Source organism: Lithobates pipiens, unplaced genomic scaffold (assembly GCF_037356315.1).
Source record: "Lithobates pipiens isolate NorthernLeopardFrog02 unplaced genomic scaffold, aLitPip1_a1.2 Scaffold_13, whole genome shotgun sequence".
Lineage (NCBI taxonomy): Eukaryota > Metazoa > Chordata > Amphibia > Anura > Ranidae > Lithobates > Lithobates pipiens.
The window spans coordinates 72,636,581-72,655,645 of NW_027507718.1; the positions used below are offsets into that span (position 1 = coordinate 72,636,581).

Below are 19,065 nucleotides of genomic sequence, written 5' to 3' on the forward strand. Positions count from 1 at the left end.
TACGGAGGACACATCGGACATTTTTGGGACCATTGTCATTTATACAGCAATCAGTGCTATACAAATGCACAAATTCCTGTGTAAATGACACTGGCAGTGAAGGGGTTAACCACTAAGTGGCAGTGTGGGGGCTGTGTCCTAGGGGGGTGTTGCTAACTGTGGGGGGGCATGGTTGTGTTTTACACATCACTGATCTCTGCTCCAATCACAGGGAGCAGAGATCAGTGTCACTGTTGCTAGGCAGAACAGGTAGATGCTTGTTTACTTTAGCATCTCCCCTTTCTTCCTCTCCGTGAGGCGATCATGGGTAACTCCGCGGTGATCAAGTCTGCGGGACCCACGACCGGACTCACAAAGCTTCCCTCAGCCACGTGAGTGCGTGCCCCCGCCACCTCTTAAAGGGCAACAGGTACGCGATTCTGCCTGTACGTGCCCTTCTGACAATGTATATTGGTGTGTGTCACGATCAGGGGTCAGGCTCAAAGACCAATTGCTATAGCAGTTGCAGGACTACCACTAACCAGAAGGATAGGAACACAGGCAGTCACCCTGGCAGATGACACAGGCTCACCTGAGGTGCGGAGTCTAAGTACTAACCGGTTTTCACCAGAGCTCCAGATGGTGGAGATGGATTTAGCTGCGTGTTAGTACCAGGTCGCGGTCCTCAGGATCACCCCACCAGGAGGTGGGCAAGCCAGGGTTCAGTAGCGGATGAGCAGGTAAGGATCAAACAGAAGCGTGGTCAGTAAGCAAGCCAAAAGGTCGGTAATGAGTAGTTGCAGGTTGGGATTAGGCAGAAGCGTAGTCGTGGAACAAGCCAAGGGTCGATAATGAGCAGTAGCAAATATAAGCGGCAGCAGAGAAGACAGGAGCGAGATACAGGCTGGAGATAGCACAATATTCTGGCAAGGAGGAAGTGCAGAGACATGGCTTATATCAGGAAGTTCATGGGAGGAGCAAAGAGTTCAAGGTTCAGCTGAAATTAAGGTACAAGGCAGGGCTGTCTAAAGGATCTGACAAGGCACTGTCCAGCATCTCAGATAGCTCAGAGAGAAGATTCATTGCCAGACACAGCTGAGGTCCCGGGTTCAAGTCCAGGTCCTGACAGTGTGAGGCGGTTGGGAAGCGGTTAAAGTGTTACTAAATCCAGTAATATGAAAATAGTTCACACCCCCCCCCACAGATTATAAATCTTTTTACATTAAAATATTGCCACTATATAACCTTTTGGGTGATCCGTATACCATGGTTACATCATTAACTGCAGAGTTTCACCAGTGCTGAGAGTTCAGGAAGGCAGAGATTTTCCCTGCAGCCTGTATACACGCCCACATGTGTGATGTCAATATCATGTGATCTGGCTATCTCTGAGAACAAGTAAATGTTCTCTCCACCATTAACCCCTGAAATTCCACAGGGAGTACACCGAGCATGCTATGCTGCATATACAGACAGATTTTACTGTTGTGGGTTTAGTAACACTTTAAAACTAAATTAACCACCAGAAAAGTTTTACCCCTTTTATGACCAGGCCATTTTTTGCTATTCAGCGCTGCGCTTCTTTAACTGACAATTGCTCGGTCATGCAACACTGTACGTAAATGAAATTTACATAATTTTTTCCCTTCACAAATAGAGCTTTCTTGTGGTAGTATTTGATCACCACTGGGTTTTTAGTCTTATTGTATAAAACAAAAACAGCAATATTTTCTACTCACTGTTAATAAGTTTTGGCCAATATGTATTCTGCTACGTGCTAGCAGTGATTGGGGTCTGATCCTGCCAACACTTTTTTTGGGGACACTATTATTGGGACTAAAAATATTGGATGGACCCTCTGCACACTGCTATACCCTTTCAAGCAAACGTTGCAATGATAAATAGGGATATTTAGTTCACACATATTGCAATACATGTTTAAGCTGATCAACTGCATCAAAGTATCTCTCCCCTATTTTGTGTCTGTATATCTTGTTTCTACTATAATATTGGGGACACTATAAAGCCCCATATATCAGTTTTTCTGCTGAGTTTTTCCTTCAGATTTACCAAAACCATATAATATGAGGTCAAACCTTAGGAGTTTCAGTTTGTATGCAATCAGGCAGGCCCTTACACTACAAAATCTGCAGAAAATCTGATAGTGTGTATGGGGCTTTAGAGTTCTGGTCGTGATCATGATACTGATCTGTACAGACACTATAAGAATAATGGTGGTGAATTAAAGTGTGACTGTGATAGTGTGGTGGGCAATCTGGTGCTGGGAAGAACACGGACGTCGCTAGTGTCCCTAATACAGAGATTGATGATAAATTTGTACAGTGATGCTGTACTAATGCCACTGGCTGGGTGACAAGAGTGATCAGGAGGGCAATCAAGGGGTTAATGGTGTGTCTAACAGGTGTGTGTGTGTGTGTGCGCTGCTTGTACTCACTGATCTGGCTTGGTTTCTCTCCTCGTTTTCACTCTGGAATGGCAGGGAGAAATCCAGCCAGGCCATGTGCTATTAAACACAGAGGTCTGTGCTGTGATTGGCCACAGCCAATCAGCAGGTATGCAGCCATAATCATTGGCTGTAACCTGCTGATAAACTCATGTGGTGTCCTATCATAGCACAGGACAGCAGGGGACACTTGCATCCGCACCTGAAAACCAGGAACACCACAGCCACGCACGGGTACTTTGCTGTGCTGCCTACCCAGTAAATATACTGTGACTGGGCAGCAAGTGGTTAGCAAACAGATGCAGATATGTTACACAGAAAAAGTAAGCACATCCCTACATTTACTACTACTACCAGATAAGGCGATTACAGCCTCCCTGGGGAGTATGCAGGTGAAACCTATTTTACCACAGATATCTAGGGGTCTGGTGTTCTCTTTGCTACTGATGTGTGGTGTAAGGAAAAATAATGTACAAGTGCAAATATGTTCAGGATTCCAACTGCATATTTGTTTTAGATGTTTATCTTTTGTATGGGATCTCCTCTGCTAACATAAGCAGCTGTGTCACACAGGATGAAAGTTAAGTGCACTAGCAGCTTATAAATGAGATCTCTTCTGATGATAGACTAGCTATGAGTAATGCCTGGTACACACAATGATATTAGCAGATGAATGATTGTCTTTTTTGCAGGCTAGTCTCATATCGAAAATTAAGTGTTTACTAAAGTGACTTAAATTCTCGTACGTGATGTAAAGTGTTGTATTTGTACTTTATAATGACAACTGTACTGATTTAATGAAAATTGTCCAATCTGGTATACAGGAAACATTTTCATGCTTGTCCCATCAGATATGATCGCATTAATTGTCGTGATCAGCTCTCGAAAGCTGTGTACTAATGACCAGATTATCCTATAATTAATTTGAAGGCGGTATTTTTCATACCACTTGATTTTATATAAACTCTGGGAGGTATGGACTTCAGTGTTTACCATTTTAAGTAATGTAAGGGTATATGCCCCTGATTCAACAGATTAGATTGTATGAAACAAGGGTCAGGTAGAATCATTGTAACCAGCACTCACCTTCTTTCTCTGGCTTCTGCAGTTTACACCATGGTACCAAGTAAGCAATCTCAATCTCTTGCTTTTCTATCATAGGCAATGCTTTGCATATGTATTTTTCCTGCCACTCTTTGTCGTGAGGTAGCTTGGACCGTACTGCTGATCGATGTGCAAAGCTGTCTACAAAAAAAAAAAAAAAAAAAAAAAAAAAAAAAAGTACAGTAAAAGTAACGCAATAAAAAAACACATGATAACAAAACCTTACAAAGAATATCTATAGGTTTGTTTAAAAAATAAACAAACATGTCATACTTGCCTGCTCAGGGCAGCTTTGCACAGGGTGGCCCCAGTTCGCCTCTTCGGGGGTCCCTCCGTGGCGCTCCTGCCTCCTCCTCTTCTCATGTGCCCTCAGAACTGTGTCCGTTGACACAGACAGCAGGACTCCGCATCATTGAATTTGATGGACAGCAGCGGGAGCCAATGACGCTGCAATCAATCTATCCAATCAAGACCCGAGAGACACCAGCTGGAGCGGGCGTACTCATCCCCAGCACAGGAACAATTGGGCTCAAGTAAAAGGGGGTCCTAATGCACTACAAGAGGTTTCTCAACTCAATGCATAGAATGCATTGAGGTGAAAAACCGAGAGAGTGTACAACCCCTTTAAAGTCTAACTATGGGCAAAATCTAAAATCATATATCTCCACATGTATTTCAGCTACAGTATATCTAGTCCAGTGTTTCTCAACCTTTTTTCATTCAAGGTAAGCTTTAAAAATTATTTAGTCTCGAGGCACCCCATTCTAAAATGTAAAAACAATAGTAATAGTTTTACATAATGAAGCAACAACCGCACAAGTAGGACACTCAACATTAGAGGGGATTTATTCTTATAAAACAAATACACTTTTGCAAACTGGTATTGACCATTATACCAATGTTTCTTAGCTCCCTCAGTTTTTCTCCATCACTCAGCTAATGATGATGGAGAGGGGCAGGAGAGGGAGATACAAGGATACTGAGCAGGTATCCTCCATATCAACGGAGGATGCCATTGGTTGTTAGGACCCCGACAGCTAGAAGGTTGTAATGGTGCACAATGAAAACCTGTGGCTTTGTGCAACTAAAAGGCAGTGAAGCTTGATCCACATGCCCACTGGTAAATAATCTTTGGGCAATTTGTATGAATTTTGCCAAGGCACCACCACCCCCCCCCCTCCCCGGGTGCATTTGACTTAAATAAAATTGATTTAAATGACTAGTAAAAAGGCTTGATTTAAATCAACTCAATTTAAAATCATAATTTTTAAAGAGCAACTGTCATCTCTGATCCACTGTTGACTCACAGACAGTCCCATTCACTTTAATGGAACGGCTGGTGATGCGGCAGTGACACAACAAGGTGAGGGATGTGGCAGCAGCAGTTGAATGGATGCCCGCAAACAGGCGCTGCCATGATGGATCTGAAATGACAGGTGCTCTTTAAATGGTAAGCACCTATTCTTGCTGGTAGTTCGAATCTTTAATATTTGCAATCAAAATGAAGGTTTTCTATTTAGAATAATAAGCTGTTAGGTTAGTAAAACAGAGATATCAGAAACGATTCAATCATACAGTTTGTAGTGTAGATAGATTTGCAAAACAATGGAATAAAGGAATATTCCTAAACTCTATTTTATCTCATGGCTACTGTAAAATTGTGTGAATGCATCAATGCAGTGCATGTTATCTCGGCTTGCAGAGCTTGGATTCCTTGAATGAGTTTACCAAAAATGTAAATATTGCAGTTAAATAGACAACTATATTTAGATAGATGTTTACTCATTTTTACTCAAAGCATTTTATTAAAATAAATTTGATAAAAAATAAATAAATAAATAAATAAATCGATTTAAATAAATAATAATAAAAAAAAAAATAAGATTTTTGGGTATTTTTTTTAAATAAATCATCGATTTATATCCACCCCTGAAGAAACCTCAAGGCACCCTGGCTGAAAAAGTCTGACCTAGCCTATGTCTGTTAATCTGGGTGCTCTTGAAGATCTTATAACTGTGAAGTTCCCCACGCCTTTACTTCCTTGAATTCTGCGACATGTAAACACTATACCCTGTGAGTAGGCACTGCTGTGTCACACATTTAACAGAACCTGCCTGTACTACAGGGGGTTGGCAAAAATAACTATTGCAAGGATGTTGTTATAAAATGAAATTGTATGTGGTGATCATGGAACTGGTTTATAGCAAGTTTAAAAAGACATGTGCTAAAGTGAACCAGTGAAGACACTAATATGGAAACTTGTGAATTAATGATCTGGTAACATAACATGCAGGCAGTGAAGGTCTGAACTCCCATTATGTGTCTGACTTTCTAGGAGATGAGCCAAGGTGAGGATGACAGCCCAGGAATCTACTCTTACCTAAATAAAAGTCTTCAATAGCAGCTGTCATGTAGTGATGGTTCAATACAAGACAGGTTCTCTGTAAGTCGCAATATCTTTTTTTCTCCTGCAAATGGTGTCTGAGTCGACAACCAGTTATAACACAAATGCAGGTACCGCAGTTCACCATAATGATAAATATTCTAATTTAAAACCAGGAAGGCCATTCAACGCCTTCAGTTTTTGGCAATTCCTGCGAGTGAAATCAAACCTAAGTTCCTGGACCTATACATCTGGCCATCTTTTTCCCTGGTGCATTGGTTTATTAAAGTGGTTGTAAACCCTTACAAACTACTTTGACCTACAGGTAAACCTAGATTAATGCTTACCTGTAGGTCCAAGAAATATCTCCTAAACCTACACGATTTAGGAGACATTTACAAATAACGGTGCACTATCGCCGTTAGCAGCAATGCATAGTAGTCCATTATGCTTTACCTTTGCAGGGAGACAAAGAAGAAGTAAGCCCATCAGGGTTTACTTCCTCTTTAAAGTGGTTCTAAAGCCAGAAGGATTTTTACCTTAATGTATTACGGTAAAAAAAAAAAAAACACCTTTCACTGGATGTCCCACCCCCCTGAATACTTACCCGAGTTCCATATTGATCCAGCGCTGTGCCCATCTCTGGTTCTCGGGAGGGAGAAGGCATGCTGCATGTGTCAATAGATGAACACAGTTCAGCTAGGAGGGAGCCCACAGCTGTGCTCCCATAGGATGTATCTTTTTATGGGGGTGCACCAAGAAGAGCAGAAGCAGACAGCGCCTGCAGGGGATCCCAGAAAAGTAAGTTTGGGGCTGCCAGTCTATGTGATACCATTGCATAAAGCAGATAAGTATAAACACGTTTGGCTTTAAAATGTATTTATTTCAGTTACTTATATAGTGTAATCAATTTACGCAGCGCTTTACATATACATTGTACATTCACATCAGTCCCTACCCTCAAGGATCTTACAATCTAAGGTCCCTAACTCACATTCATACATACTAGGGACAATTTAGACAGGATCTAATTAACCTACCAGCGTATCTTTGGAGCAAGTTCAACCAAAACCGAACGCTAAACCTACTCTCAGCCACATTCTAAACCTAATCCATCTATCCTTGTAAAGAAGAAATCACTATACTTACCTATTCTGCAGCCACTCCGGTCCAACCTCAACGGTCAGTGTGTAGGAGTGTGCAGAGGAGGCAGTTGACAACGGACGCCCCATAGTAACTATGGGTGACGTCACTTCCAAGGCATTTCCCCAGCCATTGTCAGGTCTATCCTGCACACAGCATCCACCGCTGGAGATTGGACCGGTTTCAGAAAAGGTATGTATAACGATTTTTTTCATTACAGGGTTACATAGAATGGTTTTAGAATGTGGCTGAGAGCCAATTTAGCATTAGATTGGCTGAGCTTTCACTTTATACTATGGAGAAAGCAACAGGAGCTGGGACATAGAAAAGGTGTGTGGCACAGCCAATGGACAGGAAGAGTGTCAGTATTTATAACAAGGAGATTCCATAGTATGGCTGGCTTCACACCTATGCGTTCTCATTAAAATGCTTTTACGTCAAATGTAATGCGATAGACATTTTTAGATGCATTACCAGGCCTAATTACACTAGTCTATGTGCTTTACAAAGCACATTGATATGTTCACATGAACTTCTATTGATCTCAGTTGGCCACTCAACGTGTATTGACCTTCAGAGTATAAAAAAGGTATAAAAAGCCAAGTTTAGGTTCAAGTGGTTAGAGAGCCAATTTATACAAAAATGGATTTGGACAAATAGCTGTAGTAAGGATTCTGCTAATCCATTCAATATACCTAAAAAGGGACAGTAAATCTACAAAACACTCTAGAATACTACACATGACACTAGTATAGGAGACACAGTATTGAAATGGTGACCACAGTGGTGTAGTGGTTAGCACTCTCACCTAGCAGTAAGAAGGGTCGCTGGTTCGAATCCCAACCACGACACTACCTGCCTGGAGTTTACATGTTCTCATTGTGCCTGCGTGGGTTTCCTCCTGGTACTCCGGTTTCCTCCCACACTCCAAAGACATGCAGGTAGGTTAATTGGCTTCTGTCCAAAAATTGGCCCTAGTGTATGAATGGGGACCTTGGATTGTGGGCTCCTTGAGGGTAGAGACCAATGTGAGTGTGCAATGTACAGGGATATGGACAATTGTAGACACTCACTCAGGTTGAACTGGATGGACTGGTGTCTTTATTCAACCTTACTAACTATGAAACTATGACCAGAAAGTAAACTGTGCATTGCTTAATCGTTTCAGCCCCAGAAGGATTTACCCCCTTTAATGACCAGGCCATTTTCTTCCCCAAACGGCACTGTGTTGCTTTAACGGACAATTGCGTGGTCGTGTGATGCTGTACCTAAACAAAATTAATGTTCTTTTTTACCCACAAATAGAGCTTTCTTTTGGAGGTATTTGATGACCTCTGCGGTTTTATTTTTTGCGCTATAAGCAAAAAAAATAAAAAAATACCAACAAATTTTGAAAACAAATATATTTTTTACTTTTTGCTATAATAAATATACATGTGCGTTTCCCGAATAGTGTTCAAAACGCACTGCCGTTTTGATCTACTGCAAGTGATGATGTATTGTGAACCCCAAAATAGATTTCAAATGGAGTGGATACAGAAAAAAAAAAGAAGTATTACAAGGGAATGCAGGGTTAAGGAGTGCATTACACTCAGAATGCAGGGATTTGTGGGGGTGATGTGAAGTGTGGTATAGGACACTGCTATGGGGGTGGTCCTGCCCTTAGCAGGGTCCACTGCCCCCTTCGCATAACACCCCCCCCCCCTTTCCCTCCCATAGCATCCTACCTATGCAGGAGACCGAGAAGCAGCACAGTTCTGGACAGGGAAGGAGCTGGCAGAGTGACTTAATATTAACAAGCTGGCGACTGGTTGCTAGGTCCTAAGCAACTAATCAGCTTCCGGTTAACTTGAAAAGTGAACTTGGCCAGCTGCTTCCCCGTCCTTTCCTGGGCTGGGCTGCCTCTCATTCTCCACTGTTCACAACGCTGGAGGAGGCTGGAGGAGAGAAGAACAGAAGGCACATCAGAGAACACTGAGTGCAGAAAGAGAAGGACCGGCAGCCAGCAGTAGCGGGGTTGTTGGAGCAGACCCATCCCCTTTCTACCCGTCACTTACCCACAGTCGACAGGTTGCCAACCCTGACCCTAGAGTGTAATAAATGTGATGAAATTTAACTTGGCTAAGAATACCCAATCACATACAAGGGGAAAGAAAAAAAAAAAACAAAAAAAAACAAACACACTATTTCTGATTGGGTGATGGATGTCAGCTGAGCTTCACCTCATTCACCAAGCTCTGGGGGAAACGCCCTAGTAAAGCGAGTACATTAAATTAACATCTCTAAATACAGAACGACATATGTTAGGTTTTCATGTTTTAGCAAGTAGTTAGGATTTTTTAGCTAGCAATACACAGATTAGAACTATACAAACGTCAAACAACATTTTTTTGAATAACCAAATTAGGTATAAGGCCTCATACACACAGACGTTTTTACAGCGGCTTTTTTGAGCTTTTTTTGCTGCTTAAGAAGGCAACGCCATGTTATTCAATGGGCTCATACACACCATGGCCGTTTTTAAGCTCAAAAAAAAAAAACAAGGACCAGCGCCTTTAGAGGCTCCAGTGTTAGAGCAGTTTTGACGCTACCGCGCAAAAACGCGCATTAAAGCTATACCAATGTTTTTTAGCGTCAGCGTTTGAGCTGTGAAAATGTTTATAATGTGATGGGATATTACAAAAAAAAAACAAAAAAAATAAACGCTCCTTAGTGTTAACGCTTCCAAACACCGTTAAACACGCATTGATGCCAGAGCAAACCGCTAATAAATTTTAAACGCAGATTTTTTCCAGACGTTGTAACTAGTTTTTTATAACGTCCGAGTGTATGAGGCCTAACTGTGTAGCATTCACTGGGTTTATTACAAAGTATGCTTATGCATAAACCCTTTGAAAAAATGCATAGAATAAGAAACAGTTGCTTGCGCCCCAGCTGCTGATGTCTATTGATATTATGAGGGGTAAAGCACAGGTATACTACAGCCTATGTTTTTACAGTACTCTGGATCTGTTGAAGCAAAATTCGGATGTAAAAGCTGGAACATGATAGGGTATATATCATAAAAGTAAATATCACTATACTGCTGGGTTTCACCTTGATCTTTTTTATATTTGTATGAAATAAACTATGAAGTATTAGTTGTTACAATGAAAACCCCATTAGGCTAAATGCCCACAGACGTTTAAAAAAAAACGGGCTGTAAAGCCAGTACAGACGCCAGGAAAAACGCGATTTTATAGGTCCACGGGGAGAAAACCAAGAGGTAAAGATAATATTAAAACTGGTACATGGATCCTCGGTAAATATTGGAGTGGTTGAAACCAATTATAAATGTTTAACGAGGTGGTATAGGACACCAAACATATTAGCGAAATATAAAAGGGGGCAAACCATGGAATGCTGGAGGGGGTGTAAGCAAATAAGGACGATGGCACATATATGGCAGAGCTGGTCAAAAATCATAATCTACTGGAGGGAAATACTAAAATATATAAAAGGACATGACTAATATTCAGATGCCAGAAGACCCCTGGGTAGGTCTATTCCATGGGGTAGAGACCCCATTAAGAGAATATTTTAACTCCTTGACAATCCACCTGATCAATGCTGCAAAGAGTCTGATTCCGAAGATATGGAAAGAAGTGGAAAGCCCTAAAATAAGGGAATGGTTTGAAAAAATAGAAAAGATATATAGAATGGAAGGACTTATGCCGCGTACACACAACCAGACTTATGTCCGACGGACTTCCGAAGGAGTTCTGCCGGAGTTCTGACAGAGTTCTGACGGACTTTCCGAATGAGCGGACTTGGCCACACACAATCACACCAAACTCCGACGGATTCGAACGTGATGACGTACGACTGGACTCGAATAAGGAAGTTCATAGCCAGTAGCCAATAGCTGCCCTAGCGTCGGTTTTAGTCCGTCGGAATAGCATACACACGAGCAAATTTTTCGGTAGGAACTGGGTCCGGCGGAGTTCCGTCGGAAAAAATTGAAGCATGTTCCATTTTCTAAAGTCTGTCAGACTTTTGCGAATCAAAAGTCCGCTGCAGCCCACACACGATCGAATAGTCTGCCGGAATCATTCCGTCAGACTTTGGATGTTGAAAAGTCCGCTCGTGTGTACGGGGCTTTAGAGCTGGCGAGGAAGGAGAAAGATGGGGCTTTAACCTCCCTGGCGGTATGATTTTTTCAGATTTTAGGTGCTGAAAGCGGAACAATTATTTTGCATGGAAATTTGGCGTATTATATTGTAGGCCTGCAATTCTTAGGAATAACTCACCTAAATCTGTCCAAACTAGAGTCTAGCAGACATCCTGGGTATGATAAAGCTTATAATATAATAAATAACTATAAATAATGATAAATAATAATAAAAACTATTCAATAATGTAATCAAATCCAAAAACACAGAAATTTGCTAATTTGCAGAATTGTCGCTGTCATTAAATTTAGTGTTTGATGACGGATCTCCCCACAAATTGCTATCGCTCAATCCTGCAAGTGATTCCAATTTATTATCGCTGTTTTGACATAAAGGGACACTTTTTGGTTGCTATGGACAATCTCCAAATTCCAGGCAGAAAAAAAAACTGTATTTATAATATAAAAGTGCATGCAGGGCACTGGACAGACCACTAGGGACAAAGGGGATGTGTATTTTTTTTTATACAGTACTGTAATCTGTAAGATTACAGTACTCAGTGTATTGTGTATTTTAACTTTTTTGAATTTGGCGCTGATCTCCGCTCTCGTGCTTGGTAACATTGCGGGAACGGAGCTCGGAGGCACTCGGGCACTGTGTGAATCGAGCGGAGGAGCTCGCACACACAGCGGGGGGACATCGCTGGATCCAGGGGACAAGGTAAGCAAGTCTCCCTGTATGCAGCGATGCGAACCCGAGTCCGGCTCGGGGTTACCGCTCGTTGTACTGAAATTCCAGCCCAAGCCAGACTCAGGATTACCGCCAGGGAGGTTAAGAGGTGGAAAATATTTAAATTAACAAAGGAATACAGTGATGTGTTTGGGCTGTAGAGGGAAGGAGAAAGAGGGATGGGAGAAAAAAATATTTATATATATTTTTCTCCGCGCTGGCTTTCAGCCACATCTCTGTGTCTCTATTCAAAATCAATGGTTCCCTAGGGGTGCCCATTGATTTGAATAGAAGTCGCACCAGAAGTTGGATCAAGAGACGATACCAGGCCCTTCGATCTGGTATGGATCATAAGGGGAATCCCCACACCAAAAAAATAAAAGAAAAAAATTGCGTGGGGGTACCCCCCAAGATCCATGCCAGACCCTTATCTGAGCATGCAGCCTGGAAAGTCAGGAAAGAAGGGCAAGCGAGCACCCCCCTCTCCTGGACCACGCCAAGCCACATGCCCTCAACATGGGGGGAGTTAGTGCTTTGGGGCAGGGGGGCCTTGCACCCCCCACCCCAAAGCCCCTTGTCCCCATGTTGATGAGGACAAGAGCCTCTTCCTGACAACCCTGGCTGTTGGTTGTTGGGGTCTGTGGGCTTATCGGAATCTAGATGCCCCCCTTAATAAGGGGGGCCCCCAGATCCCGGCCCCCCACCCTACGTGAATGAGTATGGGGTACCCATTCACCTGGGGGAAAAAGTGTCAGAAAAAAAAAAAAAAAAAAAAACACACTACACAGGTTTTTAAAGTAATTTATTAGACAGCTCCGGTCTCTTCCGACTTCTCCGTGCTCTCCGGCCTCTTCTGGCAGGCTCCTCCGTTATCTTCTGCTCTTTTGCCCGGTCTTTTCCGTTGTCTTCTTCCCTCTTCTCTCGATGTTGACTTGATGCTCTCTTCCGCTGTAATGCCGCATGCACAGTGATGCCATCTGGTGACCCCGCCCCTTATGACATCACATTCCCAGGGTATGATGGGACGGTGACATCATAAGGGGTGGGGTCACCGGATGACGCCACCCAGTGACCCCGCCCCATGCCTATACAAATCGCTACGCACCACGTACACAGCATTACAGAGGGAGAGAGCGGTGAGTCAACATTGGAAGAAGAGAAGAGGGAAGAAGACAACGGAAAAGACTAGGCAAGAGCTAGCAAAAGAGCGGGCAAGAGAGCATAAGATAGTGGAGGAGCCCGGCAGAAGACACTGGACAGCGGGAGTAGAGACCGGAGAGAGCAGAGAAGTCGGAAGAGACCACCGGAACTGCCTAATAAATTACTTTAAAAACCTGTTAGTGTGGGTTTTTTTTTTTATTGACACTTTTCCCCCAGGTGAATGGGTAGTGGTACGATGTACCCAATACATATTCACATAGGGTGGGTGGCCCCCATATTAAAGGGGGCACCTAGATTCCGATAAGCTCCTCGCTCACAGATCCGGACAACCAACGGCCAGGGTTGTGGGGAAGAGGCCCTTGTCCTCATCAACATGAGGACAAGGTGCTTTGGGGTGGGGGGGTGGTGCAGGGTCCCCCTTGCCCCAAAGCGCCAACCCACCCATGTTGAGGGCATGTGGCTTGGTATGGTCCAGGAGAGGGACGCTCACTCGCCCTCCTTTCCTGACTTGTCGGGCTGCGTGTTTGGATAAGGGTCTGGGATGGATCTTGGGGGGGACCCTAACGCCATTTTTTTGGGTGTGGGGGTTCCCCTTAAGATCCATACCAAACCGAAGGGCCTGGTATCGTCCTGGGGGAGGGGGACTTCACGCAAATGTTTTTTTTAATTTTCCCTGGGTTCCCCCCTCAAGATTTTCAGCATACAAGCCACACCGCAAGTCACATCCCATTGATCCAACTTCTGGTGCGGCCTCTATTCAAATCAATGGGCTCCCATAGGGAACCATCGATTTTGAATAGAGACAACAATTGCAAACGGTTCCTGGGGAGGAGAGGGAGTGGTGGTGGGGCGTGATCAGGAGACGAACGAGGAGTGAGGACACGTGCTATCAGAGCTCCTGATGCCCTCCAGCAATCTAGCCGGTAAAATAACAGCCCTCCCGACGTAGGCATTTCCCCCCCACCGGAGGTTGTGCCCCCCTCCCCCCCCCCTTTTTTTTTTCTCTTTCCTCCCTTCCTCTCTTTCCCCGTCCAGTGGCCCACCCTGTCCCAGGTCCCCTCCACCCCCCTACCTCTTCCCTCCCCTAAATTCCCATACTTCTGCCTGAAAAACCCCAACACAGAACGCATTAGGTACAGAAACTGGGGTTGACCCGGCTCGTTTCCAACCGACTAAAGCCTATAGCAACCGATAAACAGATCCTTATAGCCTCATAAGTGGGATACATCATACCCAGATCTGGAGACAGAAAGTCCTCCGCCCCACCTTTTCTGCCCACCAGACGCTGATCTACCCTCGCACAACAGTTACAGTCCCCCAATAAGGGACGGAAGAGCAATGAACCCAGGAACCAAAATGTAATTCCCGGTAACAAGATGAAACAGTGTTAACCGAGTAGATTCATCCCTACCGGGTCCCAAGACAAAGATAGGATACCCTTCGAAATTGTATAATGGAATTTTTGTTTTCGTATGAAAGTTGTGCTATACATGCAAGTTTTGGTAGTCGTAAGAGTGATATGGTGTCTCTAAACAAAATTTTATTTCTGTACGAAATATTTGAGCTTTCTGTGTATGCTCTTCTTTTCAATAAAATGTTACCTAAAAATAAATAAAATATATATAACAGCCCTCCCAGTACCGCAAGAAGGGGGAAGGAAAAAGAAAAGCATACAGCGACACTTCAGCCAGAGATACAGAGCTACTTTTCAGGGACAAGATCCGCCATCCTACGGAACCGCACGACAGGGGCTCAGTCTGCCTTCTATTCGAAAGCTGCAATGGCTGCTTTACCAGTGTCAACTCTTGTAGTGGCTACAGAAACTATCTGTGTTTCTACCATACAGCAGACTACACAGGAGTAAAGACAGCAAGTTGGTGTACTGTTACCTACCGTGGAGGGAGAGATGAAGGCCCTTAAAAGCGTTCCTTCAGGCATTACCTATCCATGCTGATATGGAGACGCTGATCCTGCGCGTGGAGGAGACGCATAGTAAATACTTTCAAGCTATCCAGGTAGAGGTACAATCATTGGCGGAAAGGGTCTCTACTAGAGAAACAGCATCAGCCCTGTTGGAAAGGAGTGTGGCTAATCTGGAGCAGACAGGATCTTGCATTACAGCTGCACCTGGAACAGCTTGAGGACCGGAGCCGTCGTAACAATCTAGAGCCGAGGGGGGTCCCCGGAAAATAAAGGTGAGGAGACATTACAATCCATAGTATTGAAAATATGCCAGCAAATGGCGCCATCGTTGGCCCCTCAGGATCTCAAGTTTGAGAGGGTTCATAGAGCGCTGGGTCCCCGTTCCACAGATTTAAAAAGACCTAGAGACATTGTATGCTTCGCTATAAAGAGATTATTCTTCGTAAGGCGTGGGAGATGGGAGAGGTTATTTTCAATGGATCTCCTATAAAAATATTAGCAGATATATTGAGGAATACTTTGCAAAGGAGATCGTTGTTACATCCACTATTAGACAAGATTAGGCAACTGGGGGGACATATCGGTGGGGGTACCCCATCTTGTTAACCATGAGGAAAGGCCCCTCATCTTTTTTCTTGTCTAGCCCAACAGACTTGCCTGGACTGTTTTCCTTTAACTATATATTTTATTGAATTCAGTTTGCTTCTTGTTCCTCTCCCCCTATCTCCACAACTTTCATTTTTAGTTATTTATTTTTTACTCCCCTATGTAAAATAAAATAGATATAAATGAAATAAGGGCAATAATGAAATTTTGTGTTAAACTGGTAAAAGATATATTTTTTTTATTTCACTGGAGGGCAAAAGTAGAGAGCGCCACAGCTCAGACATCTCAGACCACTCTCCCAGTTAGGCCTGCGCCTACATGGTCCAGTAAGACCAGAAGAAGGTGCTTTCCTGAGGGTAATTATTGGAGAAGAGGTGTGATATCTTCCCTTTGCCCCTTTTTATTTATTTTTTTCCCCTTTTGCTTCCTGCTCCCCCCCCCCCCTTTTTTTTTTCCTTCTCTCCCTCCCCTTTATTTCAAAAATGGCACTGGATAGTATAGTAGTGATGTCCCTGAATGCTAAGGGTCTTAACATACCTGAGAAACTACGTATGCTACATGATCTGAAACATTTCCGTGTTTATATAGCTTTTATTCAAGAGACACATTTTCAAGACAGACAGACTTCAATATCTCCAAAACAGATTCTACCCGTTTACATATCATGCTACTAATTTGATGGCTAAATCAAAAGGGGTCTCAATATTAATTTCTAGTAAAATACCCTGGCGCCATCAAATATCATTGATAGACCCTACGGGACAATATATTTATATAAAGGGCCTCATGGGGAACAAACAGATGACACTGGCAACAATCTATACACCCAATGAAAATCAGGTCTCGTTTTTAGATGAGGCATTAGAGAAGCCTTTAGATTTTGCAGAGGGGCAGTTAATACTAGGAGGGGATTTTAATATACCTTTGATACTATCAACAAATACCTCCACGTGGGTATCATCTATCCCTCCTAGCCAACTGAAACATACTGCAAAATGATTTCATAAAGCTCAATTGATTGACGTATGGAGATTGCAACATTCTGGGGAACGAGATTACTCGTTTTATTCATCCCCACATAAAATCTATACCAGGATAGATTATTTTTTGATTCCCCATACTTGTTTACATGCAGTCCGGGCCACATCCATAGGAAATATTACATGGTCAGACCATGCCCCTGTATTCCTGACTTATGATCTGACAGGAGCCCAGACATCTAGACATTGCTACTGGCGACTTAATGAAAGTCTTTTACAGATACCAGAAGTCTTAGCCCTTGTACACACGGTCGGACATTCCGACAACAAAATACGTCGGATTTTGTCAGAACTTGTGTTGCATACACACAGTTGGACAAAGTTGTTGGAAAATCCGATCGTATGTAATGTGATGACGTTATTTCGTTACGACGGGACTACGTTCAGGCTTTGGTCTAGGAATTTGATCTGAGCATGCATGGCACTTTGTCCGATCGGAATTCTCTACACACAATCGGACAAAGTCCGATCGGATCATGTTGTCGGAAAGTTTTATAGCCCAGCTCTAAAACTTTGTTGGATATTCTGATGGAAACAGTTCGATGGAGCCCACACAGTCGGATTATCTGACAACACGGTCCGATCAAACATTTTCCGTCGGAATGTCCAACCGTGTGTACAAGGGCTTAGAGGATGCGACTAAAGAGCTGACAATGTATTTTCAGATGAATGACCTACCAAACTGTGACCCAGGAATTTTATGGGAAGCATATAAGTCAGTTCTTAGAGGTATTTTTATTAAGCATGGGGCTCGTATTAAACGAGAACAAATGAAACAGCTGACTTAATTGATAAATTAGCGATTGTGGAATCTAGTCATAAACATGCTCCTAATAAGACTTGGAAACAGACTTGGCGATACTGAGGAAGCAAATTACCGACTTGCTTCACTACAAGGTGAAAGAAGAGTTTTGCCATAAGGTGAATTACGAATCGGGTGATAAATGTCAGAAAGTATTGGCAAGAAAAGTTAGAGAACATAAACTGTCAAGATATAGCCCCCAAGTTGTTAATGGGAACGGCCAAAAGGTAATTTTACCAACGTATATCTCCCAGGAATTTAAAGAATTCTTTTCACACCTATATGATCTATCATTACCTATATTGCCTCGATCTGCTATAGATGAATATGTTCAAAACTCTTGGACGAATCCACAGACATATGAAGAGGCGATTGGGATCGCCTAATCCTACAAAGGGAAGCTACAAGCAGCAACACAATCACCAGGACTAAACTATGCTATAAACCTTTCTTATAAATGTCCTACTTTCTGCCTTTTATCCCATGCCTGATATCAATAGTATAGAATTCCTCTAGTTTGGCTAGTCTGAGGCTTTCTCCTTTCACTCCATTAGTGGAGGCTTGTGGGTTGTTATTAATTTGTTTGTCACGTTCATTTTTAAAAATTCTTTTGCATTTGGTATTTTTTGGTTTTTGGCTAAATTGTTTTATTATATGTGCATGGTCTCAATGTATAAATGGAAAGCTTCTGCCATCCAGTAATGATGATAATGTCTTACAGTCACACAGCAAGGCACATACACAGAGTATGGGTATGTTCTATGTATTTAAATGCTTGCACCTGCCAGCTGGTTCAGTACTATGGATCTGGGTTGGGCTGATGGCTTTGACAGTTCAAGGTCTCTATGGTGGGTCTGTGCAGCTCTGGCGCGCATTCATGGATCCATCTACGTGAGCTCCTCCCTGTTTCCTCACCTGTACACAATAACAGATGGCTCTATATGTGATTGTCAGCAAGCATATAACGAGCAAGGAGTGAAGGCTGACCTAAGGAGGAAGAGGAGTCATTTTTTGCAGTGAGGAACATCCATTTGTGACACTTGGTTGTCTACTCTGTTCTATATTTCTTATGAAATATTCATCAGAAACGTGCGTGTGCTTGAACATCAGCAACTTAGGTATGCAAAGTCTATCCCCTTGTGGGATTTTTTTTATATTATCCTTGTGATTGGGGTACTAGAAGGGTGGGCGTATCCCGATTGTTGCCAATATTTCTAAGCAACATTAATGACCTTAGTGGACCATTTCCAAACTGGAGAGTAGGGGTGTAGTTTGTAAATGTTAGGGTATACCACACCACAATATACGTAATCCCTCACACTATGGGGGTTATTTACTAAAGGTAAATCCACTTTGCATTGAAAGTGCACTTGGAAGTAAAGGCGTTGTAGATCTGAGGGGGGACATGCAAGGAAAATAAAAAACAGCATTTTAGCTTGCACATGATTGGATAAAATCAGCAGAGCTTCCCCTTAGATTTAGAGCCACTGCACTTCCAACGCAAAGTGGATTTGCCATTCGTAAATAACCCCCTAAGTGTTTATCGATTTGGGGATACCTCTTTAGATATTATATGAAAA

General features: G+C 42.9%; 1 protein-coding gene across 1 annotated transcript in view; it reads right to left on the reverse strand.

The window, feature by feature from the left end:
• The window catches only part of NIPSNAP3A (nipsnap homolog 3A), a 66,388-nt gene that overhangs the window by 8,684 nt on the left and 38,639 nt on the right, over positions 1-19,065 (reverse strand). The window contains exon 3 of the mRNA XM_077475190.1: positions 3,530-3,688. Coding sequence (XP_077331316.1) covers positions 3,530-3,688 — 159 coding nt within the window. The remainder of the gene's footprint in view (positions 1-3,529; positions 3,689-19,065) is intronic.